Here is a 12848-nt window from a genome sequence, read left to right on the forward strand (position 1 = left end):
GTTTCAGCTTTTGTCTTCTCCAGATGTTAACTGATGGACTGGAGTGCTGTGGATTATTGTGATGTTTTTATCAGCTGTTTGGACTCTCATTCTGACGGCACCCATTCACTGCAGAGCATCCATTGCTGAGACACTGATGCAGTGCTACATTTCTACAAATCTGATGAAGAGACAAACTCATCCTGATCTCGGATGGACAGAGAGTGAGTGCATTTTCATTTTTGGGTGAACTATTCCTTTAACATGAAACTTTTTTGAGTTCATATTTTGGTTCATCTGCTGCTTGTAAATAGTAAGCATTACCAAAAGGTTGATCTTCTCTAATACAGCCTCACGTGTGTGTCTGTCTGTGTGTCTGTGTGTCTGTGTGTGTGTGTGTGTCTGTGTGTGTGTGTGTGTGAGAGAGAGAGAGTGTGTGTGTGTGTGTGTGTGTCTGTGTGAGAGAGTGTGTGTGTGTCTGTGTCTGTGTGTCTGTGTCTGTGTCTGTGTGTGTGTGCGTGCGTGTGTGTGTGCGCGCGCGTTTTTGTGACAAATGAGGACGTAAATTTGTATAATGACAAAGGTATAACATAGGTATTACAAGGAGAAGGTGACTTTTCAGGACATTACCCCATGTCCCCACTTTTCAAAACGCTTATAAATCACACAGAATGGAGTGTATTGAAAATCTGAAATAGCAGAAAGTCTCCTGTGAGGGGTAGGTTTAGGGGTAGGGTTGGTGTAGGGCAATAGAATATACGGTCTGTACAGTATAAAAACCATTACGCCTATGGAGAGTCCCCACTTTTCACAAAAACAAACCTATGTGTGTGTGTGTGTGTGTGTGTGTGAGATGAGATCTTCAGGCTTTCACCAGCTCAGACTGAATTTATCCAGGGAGGAGTCGACAGGCTTTTTCTGTCTGTGGTCAAACACACACTTGAGTTTGCTGTGTTTCCTCCTGCTGTATTCTGTGGGCGTGTGTCCTGTATCTGTCTGTTCATCTCATCTGTCAGTGTGTCTATAAAAGCCTGCGTTCAGACGCCGAGATCCAGCTGCTGCTGCTAGAAATGGGAAGCGTTTGTCTTTGTGCTGATGTGTGAGACAGTCTGGACTCGTGATTCACTAGTTACATTTACTCACAAATACACACTGACTCAACGCAGCTTTACAGTTAAGGTTTATAATATCTCAATATCTTCATGCCTTATAGTCGCATCCAGCAGATTAGACCTGTGCAATGATGTAGTTTACATTTGACAACATTATACACCACTCTGACGCGGTTTCATGTTCTGAGCTCTCAGTGGGGTTTATGAGTCATTTAGATTAAGAACACGTAATAATAACCAAAGCACTAATAACAATAATACTTATCAAAATAACACTAAAGCTACATCTAAAACCCCTTATTTGTGGTGAAATCACTGTAATGCACCGTTTTATGAAACGGCAGTAACAGTGATACGGTGTTATTTTAGTATAATTTATATACTATTATAGTTGTTGTTAATATTTTTAATCAGATTTTTTTATATTTTCTGGATATTTTTTGTTTCTGTTAATTTTCATTTATACTCTTTTAAAAATGTTGTACGTTTCTGACATTTTTATACATATCTGCAGTATAGTTTTTAGTATATTTTAGCACTTAACTAAAAATGTATCAAAGTTAAGTGAGTTTGTGCTTAAAACAAGAAAATTTAATTAAAATGAGAAATGTTGCTTTGGCAGCTAGCCAAGTTAAATTAAATTCATGTTTTTATATTTTATATTATTTCAGTCAATGTTTATTTTAATATTAGTTATTATTTTAATAATTAGTAACAAACATGTTTTTTTAATGATTTTAGTTTAACTTTTAGTTAATGGTAATAACTAAATAATTGCATTTATTAAAAGGGTCATGACTTAACATTATTTTAATGTTCCTTGAGGTTTACTTATAATGTTAATAAAGTCTTTTGCACAAAATTCCAAACGAGCCGTTTTTTTGAGGGTTGTTACATAAATGCTTTTTTATTGATGCTGAGAACATTTTAAGTTATGAAACTTGCAGGATGTATTAAGCATACAAACACCTTCTGTATCAAAAGATCGAGGGATATTTGGTTTCTCGTGTCATGGCCCCTTTAATAATAATAACTACAATGTTGTTGCAGCTTGTTTCTTTAATTTAGACTAGTAGTTAATTCAGCTCATGTTTAACTCTACTAACAAACTCCTGATATTTGAACGTTTATTTTTAATATTCTAAGAACGTTAAAATGTCCAGTTTTCTTGTTGTGATTATAACGTTATTTAAAGGTTGCAAAAATGTTTCTTAGACGTCTATCAAGTACAAATAACATCAGAAGGACATTTCAAGAATGTTGTTCTTTCTCTCAACATTATGAGAATGTTTATCAAAATATTAATAAAGTAATATAAGAATGTTTTGTTCTAACATTTATATAACTTAAAAAACTCGCTGAGGAAGGTTCATTAAAGTTAAAACAGTAGTTTGTGTGAACAACCAGTTTATGTTTCAAAGACTAGTCTGAAGTTGAGAAAACTCCAGAATGCAGCTGTATTTTTAACTCCAGTCTGCGGCTCCGTGTATATATGAGTGTTTAGGAGGTTTCTCTCTTTTATTATAGTGACCTTTCAAAACACACACACACACACACACACACACGTGGTTGTCATAGCGACGTGGCTCTTGGCACACAATGATGATGATTTAGAGATGCCGCACAGCTGGCACATTGTGTGTGTAAATGTGTGTGTGTGTGACTGTGTGTGTGTGTGTGTGTGTGTGAGTCACATATGACGCAGGAGAGTCCAGAAACACACACACATGCAGTCTTTTATGATGCGGAGCCCAAACACACTCACAATCTGCAGGCCTCATTACACAGACAGTGTCTGTTTCTCACTTTCCCTATACATTTCACTCTCTCTGTTCTACTTCCTGTTCCAAACACACACACACACACTCACAGATAGATTGAGGCTTTTATCATGTATTTGCAAACATACATAATCAACGTGTTTTCAAACATGTTTTGAAGAACTTGCACAGTTTGCTTATCAAATGATTTGGTTTTCAGATTTCTGGCCGTGTTTCTGGATCTACGAAACACAGACACACTCTCACACAAACACACAGAAACAGACACACACACACACACAGACACTGATACACACACAAACACACACACACACTCATGGATTTGTTAGTCAAAATAACATGAGCATGTGTTTGGTGTATGTATTTGTGTTTGTTGCGTGTGTGTGTCCGCCTTAGCCATACTTTAGGGACAAATTTGTCCCCAGCATTGTAATTTTTGAATTATTCATATGTTTTTTAATATTTTGAATTATTACAGTTGTCTTCAGCTGCTTACACACAGAATCTTTACTTGTCACAGTTTCTGAAAGCTGACACTCAAACAGCAGAAGCACACATTAAATCTGCAAAACCATACACTGATTCTCAGCCTTTGACTCAGTTTTCAATTTCATAAAACACACAGTTCTCTCTGTAACACACACACATCTAACAGGAATTAATATTACGGCAAATGTGTTTGCAAATGTTTGCTTTTGAGATGTGTTTGTGATATTTTGAATGCAGCTCTTCATTTTGCAAGAGATGTGAGGCATTTTGTATTTAGTGTGCAGTTCTTGGATTTGTGTGTAAAGTTTTGAAAAAAATGGGCAACGTTTTGAGAATGTGTGTAAGCAGCTGAAAACACTGTAATAATGCTATTTTTATTTTTCAGATATTATTTTAATTTTAGTTACATTTAAAAAAAATTACTATATAGGTTTTGTCTTAAGTTGTAGTTTTATCTCAGTTTTATTTTTTATATATATTTCTATAATTTTTGTTCTTTTTAAATATTACTTTTTTTTCAGTAAGTTTTAGTTCAGTTTTAGTTTTTATATAGTGTATTTCCAGTTAGAAATGTTAGTACTTCAACTTCAACTTTAAAAACAAAAAAAAAAGATTTTTATTTCAATTAACAATTTATTAAAAATGTTTTTAGTTAACGATATCATATCATCATATGTTTCTAATTGTAATGCAGAGTTTTCTGTTATGGTTAGTGTGTAGGATTTACTATTACAGTTTTTGCCTATTGCTTGAACACTTTTTGCAAAACTTCGGCTCATTGTGTCAAATCTTTACACACAAGCACACAAGACACAACACTGGGGAATAAACCTGTCACATCTATGTCGAATTGAAACTCTGCGATCAAAACCTAACAATCCTTTGTCAAAATGTCACTGATGACAAAATGATACACACTTGCATCGTATGAAAACACTTTCAGATCAGCAGCAACACACTACTGTACTTTATATAAAACACTGCAGTCTTTAATTTTCACTGTTTTTATTCAGTTCATCAGGTAGCATTCTGTGAAGCTCAATGCAACACTTACAGTTTTTGTTCTGTTTTTTTCCAACAAAGGTTTTCCTGCCTCTCTCTCTCTCTCTCTCTCTCCCTCTCTCGCTCGCTCTGTCTTCCTCTTCCTCTTCCTCTTCCTCTTCCTCGTCCTCTGCCTCTGCCTCTGCCTCTTGCTCTCTCTGGCTCCATGCTTGCAAAGTTCTCAAAATGGCTCAACTGAGGCCTATTTGTGGTTGGCTGATCGGTGATCAGTTTTGTACGTAAGTGTTTTCAGGTGTGTGTCTAAGTGTTTTCAGTCACCCAATGTGTTTTGTATTTTGAATAGATGTGTTTTCCCAGTGGTACCCATGAGATTTCATTTATGAACGAAGTGTCTTATGTATGGAATAGTGTGTAGTGTGCAGGAGCAAGTGTGCTGCAGAACTGCAACTGAAGTGCAAAGCAGCGCTTTTGTTTAAGCTATGGTTACACTGTGTTTAAGGTATAGTAACAAAAGCTTCAAGTTTTGTTACTTTGGTCTAAGCATGTGTCTATAGTCAAGCAATAGACAAAAACTGTAATAAGTCTGTGTGTGTGTGTGTCTGTGTCTGTGTGTGTCTGTCTGTGTGTCTGTGTCTGTGTGTGTCTGTGTGTGTGTGTGTGTGTCTGTCTGTGTGTCTGTGTCTGTGTCTGTGTGTGCGCGTTTTTGTGACAAATGAGGACATAAATGTGTATAATGACAAAGGTATGACAGGTATTACAAGGAGAAGGTGACTTTTCAGGACATTACCCCATGTCCCCACTTTTCAAAACGCTTATAAATCACACAGAATGGAGTGTATTGAAAATCTGAAATAGCAGAAAGTCTCCTGTGAGGGGTAGGTTTAGGGGTAGGGTTGGTGTAGGGCAATAGAATATACGGTCTGTACAGTATAAAAACCATTACGTCTATGGGATGTCCCCACTTTTCACAAAAACAAACCTGTGTGTGTGTGTGTGTGTGTGGAACCGCTGACCTGGTTTCGTTTCTTCCACATGATAAATAGCTCTCTGTTTCCCTGTCTGTCTCTCTAGGTTTCAGAAACATGTTCACACTTACAGGATCCTTCCTGATGAGGAGAACTTCCTGGCAGTGCAGGTACAGTGTGTGTGTGTTTGTGAGAGAGAGACTCTCGAGAAGTGAGTTCCTCAGATTTAGAAATGAATCATAAATGATGTCAGTAATGTTTTATTGTGTCTGTGGTCAGTATAATGAGCTTCATATTGAAATAATAGATGTCTGTGACATGCTTATTTACATAGATGAGTAAACGAGTGTGTGTGTGTGTGAGTGTGAGTGTCAGTGTGAGTGTCAGTGTGAGTGTCAGTGTGAGTGTGAGTGTGAGTGTGAGTGTCAGTGTGAGTGTCAGTGTCAGTGTCAGTGTCAGTGTCAGTGTCAGTGTCAGTGTCAGTGTCAGTGTCAGTGTCAGTGTCAGTGTGAGTGGTTATGAACCAGGAACCAGCTGCTGTTGAGTTCAACTCAATGCACAAGGAGTCTCCTATCTGTCTGTCACTCACACACACACACAAACTCTCTCTCTCACACACACACACACACACACACACACAAACTCTCTCTCACACACACACACACACACACAGACGACTTGTCATCTGAGCGGAAGTGAGCACTTGTTCTTCCTTTTCATTTTCACAGAAGCTTTTCAAAAAATTAATTCATCAAGCATTTAGAACCAAATCAGTCAGTTGAATCACAACTCATTGAATTTAATTTTTAAATTCAAAATGTTCAAATTTTATTCCTGTCAAAATAAATGTTTGATTAAATTACAACAAATATATAAATATTAATACTAATATATAATTATTTGTATTGTAATTTTACACTAAAATGTATAATTATTATTATTATTATTATTATTATGTTATAGTCATATTGGTATATAATCACAGATTTTGGCCAATCTTGTTTAGCCTTCAAACAGGCAAAACAAATAACCACAGCAAACCTGATTTTTTTTTTAAATTACAGTTTTTATCATAATTTGGTGGAGGCATTCATTTATTTCTTTATTGTTATAATTTTACTATTTTACTAAACCAAAATATTTCAGTAATAACAATAATATAATTATATATTATTAATTAAGATAATAATAATAATAATAATCATTCAAATAATAATTCTTCTTCTTCTTGTCGTATTCAATGGGTTCTATAATAATTAACCAGAGTCTATGGTGAGGTTCTCCTCTATCCTTACAGTAAAGTCAACTCTAAGCGCGCGTTGTAAAGCTCCTCGGGGAGTTGCATCAGCTTTTCCAGCCCTGATAAATGTGTTTGAATCCTGATCGTGATCACGAGCGAATGAATGAGCTTCTGTTCCCATGAATCACAGCGTGTGACGTCACCGAATCAGCCTGTGTTTGTGTGTTTTTATCGTATCACAGAACACTTTTCAGTGCTACAGCATCACATATTAACTATCCTTATTTAACTTTAACTAGCTGACCTGTTCTGTTCTGTTGGACTCAGGCCGGTTTTGTTAAGCGTATGTGTGTTTTCTCTGTCTAACAGCAGACGGTCTCTCTCATCATATTCATCATATTCCTGTTTTAGTGTTTCCTCTGTTCTCAGGTTTCTGGTTATCTGACTGTGCGTGTGTGTGTGTGTGTGTGTTTCAGACGTCTCAGGGCGTTCAGCCCAAACGCTTTAAAACTCTTCCTGAGTTGATTCAGTTGTATCTGCAGCCCAGTCAAGGCCTTGTGACCACACTGCTGTTTCCAGTGGAGAGAGAGGAAACCACAGAGGACAGAGATTACTCAGGTACACACACACTCACTCACACACTCACTCACTCACTCACACACACACACTCACTCACTCACTCACTCACTCACACACTCACTCACTCACTCACTCACTCACACACTCACTCACTCACTCACTCACTCACACACTCACTCACTCACTCACTCACTCACACACTCACTCACTCACTCACTCACTCACACACTCACTCACTCACTCACTCACTCACTCACTCACTCACTCACTCACTCACTCACTCACTCACTCACTCACTCACTCACTCACTCACTCACTCACTCACACACTCACTCACTCACTCACTCACTCACTCACTCACTCACACACTCACTCACTCACGGGGAAGATGAGAAGCCGCCCCTCCCTCCACGCACCGCCTCCACCAGCAGCTCTGCAGGCTCCGCCCTCGTCAGTCCAGACACGCCCCCTGAGAAGTAAGCCCCGCCTCTGTTACTACACCGAGAGAACTCACATTACTTCAGTAGATTTAAAAGCTTTAAAGCACTTGAAATATAACATAAAATGTCATTTTTATTCCTTTACTGGTAAATTAAAAAAAAACTCATAAATCACACCGGGTCAAAATTTGATTGTTAAGAGACAAAAAACGCAAGTTTCATCATATTACTATTGCATTCAGAAATAATGTAAAATATTGGTAAAAAAAACTAAATGTATACAAACATTATAAACATGTATTTTAGTTCCTGTTACTCAGCAATAAATGCTTTAAATGTAATAGTATTCAGAGCAGAACAGGAATGAAAAATATAATAAAGATTAAACAAACAAATTATAGTGGCATCAGGGTTATTCTAGTTAAAAAACATTTTCATTACTTGAAATAAAATAAACATTAACTAAAATAAAATGTAAAAAATATTTTATTTTAGCTAGTGGCCAAAGGCAACATTTCTCATTTTCCTTTATTAAGAAAATAACTAAAACTAAACTGAAATGTTTTAAATACTATATAGACATATCTTAAAATAAATTACAATAATACAAATTACAAAAACCCGTAACTAAATTACTAAAACTTTAACTGGTATTAAAATTAAACCAAACATATAAAAATAAAAACGAATGCAAAATGCTAATAAAAATTATAGTGGTATATCAGTGATACTAAAATAACATTCATTATATATTCATATAAACATTGACATCAATGCAAATGAGTGCATTTTGCATATGTTTTTTGCGACATTAATTGCCTTATAGAAGTCACTTTGGAATATTAGTTGCAGCACATTTCAGATGATTAAAAAAATGTACCTTTACTCCAGAAGATTTGGTAAGTATCCTGCTTTAAACAAGTCAAATTCACTATCATTATTCCCAGGGCACGCATGAACTGAAAACAAAGTGTAGCTTGAATGCAATGTGCATCACTTTCAATATAACCCTCTGTCAAATGCATAAATAATGAATGATTCCGTTTTACTATCATGTGTTAATGTTGATGTTGACGGTGTTTGTCTCCGCAGCGTGACGGCGTCGAACGGCCTGAGCACCATCTCTCACGAGTATCTGAAGAGCAGCTACGCTCTGGATCTGGAGGCTGTCAAGCAGGGAGCAAACAGCCTTCCTCACCTCAACAAGACACTGGAGGCATCCTGCAAACGCCTGCATGGGTACACACTACAGCCGTCCATCTGCTGCAATGCATTCTAGAAAAACATAGCGCATTAAAGCGTTTAAAGGCATCCTGCAAACGCCTGCATGGGTACACACTACAGCCGTCCATATGCTGCAATGCATTCTAGAAAAACATAGCGCATTAAAGCGTTTAACACAGACCTGTCCGTCATCTTCCACTGATGCAGTGTCTGATGAACATGATGCAGGACGACTGACTGACTGTGTGATGGAGTCTATAAGAATGAGCCTAAAATTCAAGATATGAGGGCAAAAAATCACCCTCTTCTATTTATATCATATGATAGAGTTTATTAATATCACACCAGCAAGAGTGATGCTGCTATTCCCCCAATATCTGCGTTATTGCAAATGTGATGTTGATTTTATACGACAGTTGAATAAACAAGCCGTTAATATTGTTACATTTCAGAAACAGTATTGTCAATCAAAGCCATAGCAGCACACAGCTGATTCATTATTGAATGAATCCACAGTTTTGAGTCAGTGATTCAGTGACTCATTTATGGACACAGTCACTTGCTTCGTTATTACATGAATTCGCCCGTTTTGAACAAATCAGATGAGTCAATGATTCAGTAACGCACTCATACAGTCACTAGCTTTGTTTCTGAATGATTCAGCCTTTTGTGCAAATTGAGTGAGCTAACGATTCAGTGACGCATTCATAAAGACAGGCACTTGCTTTGTTTCTGAATGATTCACTCGTTTGAACAAATCATGTGAGTAAACGATTCAGTGACTCATTCATAAAGACAGTCACTTTCTTCGTTATTAAATAAATCTGTAGTTTTGAACAAACTGAGTGAGTCAATAATTCGGTGACTCATTTATTAAGACAGCCACTTGCTTTGTTTCTGAATGATTCACTCGTTTGAACAAATCATGTGAGTCAATGATTCAGTAACGCACTCATACAGTCACTAGCTTTGTTTCTGAATGATTCAGCCTTTTTGTGCAAATTGAGTGAGCTAACGATTCAGTGACTCATTCATAAAGACAGTAACTTGCTTTGTTTCTGAATGATTCACTCGTTTGAACAAATCATGTGAGTCAATGATTCAGTGACTCATTCATAAAGACAGTAACTTGCTTTGTTTTTGAATGATTCATTCATTTGAACAAATCATGTGAGTCAATGATTCAGTGACTCATTCATAAAGACAGTCACTTGCTTCGTTATTAAATTAATCTGTAGTTTTGAACAAACTGAGTGAGTGAATAATTCAGTGACTCATTCATTAAGACATTCACTTGCAATTCTTTCTCTCTCTGTGTGTGTGTGTGTGTGTGTGTGTGTGTGTTTAGGGAGGTGGATAAGGTCCTGTGTGGTCTGGAGATCTGAATCTGTAGTTTTGAACAAACTGAGTGAGTGAATAATTCAGTGACTCATTCATTAAGACATTCACTTGCAATTCTTTCTCTCTCTCTGTGTGTGTGTGTGTGTGTGTGTGTGTGTTTAGGGAGGTGGATAAGGTCCTGTGTGGTCTGGAGATCTTGTCGAAGGTCTTTGATCAGCAGAGCGCCTCCATGGTGTCCAGAATGATCCAGCAGGTGTAACATCACTTCCTGAGGGTTTGATGTGTGGCTCAGTATGTCTGTGATTCGCACTAGTAGCTCTGATTCATTCAGACGGTTTATAGAATTTCTTATGTTTCTGGGGTTTGTTGATTATGTTTTGTGTGATTAGTGAGTAACTCTGTGTTTGTGTACTAAATGAGAGTCACTTTGGATCACAGCATCTGCTAAATGTCTCTGAGTTGCGTAATCTCTGTCTGTAGACCGTGTCTCAGGGTGGAGATCAAGAGCTGGAGCATCTGGTCACTAAACTGGCCATCCTCAAAGATCTGCTGTCATCTATAGAGAAGAAGGTACACACACACACGCAGCTAAATGCATCAGACGTATCATTCGATTCAACACATGCTATTTTAGAGCCGAAGAATCACTGGCTGCTCCCAAATTTCTGTACTTTAAAGCATGTACTTAGTTTGATGGAAAACTCACATCTTCACGTCATCTGATCATTTTTCACTGACTATATCATGAATACTGTGTGTTTGAGTACATCGTACTATTTTTCTGTTTTCTTTTCTGTCATTATTATTATTATTTATTAATATGATTTCTTATGATGTATCCAATTTTTAATATTAATGTTTTGTGTTATTATTTTTGTAATTATTATTTATTGTTTTTTGTTATTATTATTTCTTAAATAATTATATATTTAATTATTACTAAATTATTATGCATTAAAATGAATTATTTTTAATTATTACAAAAATTGTTGGCTCTACCAAATTGTTTTGGTTCCTTCATTTTAAGTTGATTTGGATAAAAGTGTCTGCTAAATGCATAAATGGGTATGAGAGAGGCACATAATGAATAAAATGTATTATTGATTGATTTATTTGTTACTACTTTTATTTGTTAATTCATTAATTCATTAATTCATTTTTATAAATAATCTTCCTCTTCATTGCACTAATATTGCATTTAATAATTTATTAATATTCTGTCACACTGTTTCAGGCTCTGAAGGCTCTTCAGGACATGAGCTCTTCTACTCCGAACATCTCACCGCTGCTGTCCATCAGACACAAAGCTATTCCTGTGCAGACCTTCGAGGTACAAACACTCACACACCCACACACACACACACACACACATTCTGAGTAATAATCAGTGCAGTCCGAATAGAATTTTAAAGTTTTTAAAAATAGTAAATGATGTTTATGTGAAAGTGTAAGAATGCAAACAGGTTTTCTGTAAGGGGTAGGTTTAGGGTTAGGGGATAGAAAATATCGTTTGGTCAGTATAAAAGTAATAGAAGTCTATGGAAAGTCCCAACAATTCACAGAAACAAACGTGCGTGTGTGTGTGTGTGTGTGTGTGTCTCAGGTGAAACTGGACGTGTATCTGGCCGACCTGACGAAGATCGGGAAGAGTCAGAAATACTCGCTGAGTGTGGACGTGGAGGGAGGAAAACTGGTGGTGATGAAGAAGATGAAGGACGCGCAGGAAGACTGGAACACGTTCACACACGACAAGAGTGAGTCTGATGATGATGATGATGATGCTGCTGCTGCTGCTGAGTGCTCATACTCTTACATCACTAGCAGTGTTGAGTCTGTGCTGTTCACAGAGGCTTTGTCGCAGAATAAAATCATGTTTGTGTTTGTAGTTCGGCAGCTGATAAAGTCTCAGCGTGTTCAGAATAAACTCGGAATCGTCTTTGAGAAGGAAAAAGACAAAAGCCAGAGGAAAGATTTCATCTTTGCCAGTGCAAAAGTGAGTCGCACAGATTTACACTGGAATTATTGAATTCAGATTTTACAGGTACTCACTACAGTGTGTGTTTAATCTGTATGCACACACACACCACTGATTAATCGCTTGTTTCTCACCCCGTAGAAAAGGGAAGCGTTCTGCCAACTGCTGCAACTCATGAAGAACAAACATTCCAATCAGGACGAGCCCGACATGATCTCCATCTTCATCGGAACATGGAACATGGGTGAGAAACACACACACACACACATACACTCTCTCACACGCACGCACACACACACACACTCACACTCACTCTTACACACACACACACACACACTCAATTACTCACTCCCACTCTCACATACTCACTCACACACACTCACTCACACACACTCACTCACATACTCGCACTCACTCACACACGCTCACGCTCAAACATATTCAAACGCGCTCACTCACACACACACACACACACACACTCACATACTAACTCATACTCTCTCTCTTACACACACACACACACACAAACTCGCACTCACTCACACCCTCACACACACACACTCACTCACTCACTTGCACTCACTCACACTCTCACACACACTCAAATACTCACTCTCACTCACTTACTCTCTCTCCCACATACTCACACACACACTCACACACACACACACACACACACACTCACACACTCACACTCACTCACACTCACTCACTCACTCAC

At 37.4% G+C, this 12848-nt stretch overlaps 1 protein-coding gene across 1 annotated transcript in view; it reads left to right on the forward strand.

Moving 5' to 3' along the window:
• The first annotated feature begins 4842 nt into the window (after nt 1–4842).
• The window catches only part of inppl1a (inositol polyphosphate phosphatase-like 1a), a 37222-nt gene continuing 29216 nt past the window's right edge, over nt 4843–12848 (forward strand). Inside the window, exons 1-11 of the mRNA XM_016241117.1 lie at nt 4843–4862; nt 5435–5498; nt 7045–7186; nt 7527–7623; nt 8680–8826; nt 10315–10405; nt 10633–10722; nt 11387–11482; nt 11756–11906; nt 12039–12145; nt 12269–12371. Of these exons, the coding sequence (XP_016096603.1) occupies nt 4843–4862; nt 5435–5498; nt 7045–7186; nt 7527–7623; nt 8680–8826; nt 10315–10405; nt 10633–10722; nt 11387–11482; nt 11756–11906; nt 12039–12145; nt 12269–12371 (1108 nt within the window). The remainder of the gene's footprint in view (nt 4863–5434; nt 5499–7044; nt 7187–7526; nt 7624–8679; nt 8827–10314; nt 10406–10632; nt 10723–11386; nt 11483–11755; nt 11907–12038; nt 12146–12268; nt 12372–12848) is intronic.

Source organism: Sinocyclocheilus grahami, unplaced genomic scaffold, assembly GCF_001515645.1.
Source record: "Sinocyclocheilus grahami isolate Dianchi unplaced genomic scaffold, SAMN03320097.WGS_v1.1 scaffold613.1, whole genome shotgun sequence".
Classification (NCBI taxonomy): Eukaryota; Metazoa; Chordata; class Actinopteri; order Cypriniformes; family Cyprinidae; genus Sinocyclocheilus; species Sinocyclocheilus grahami.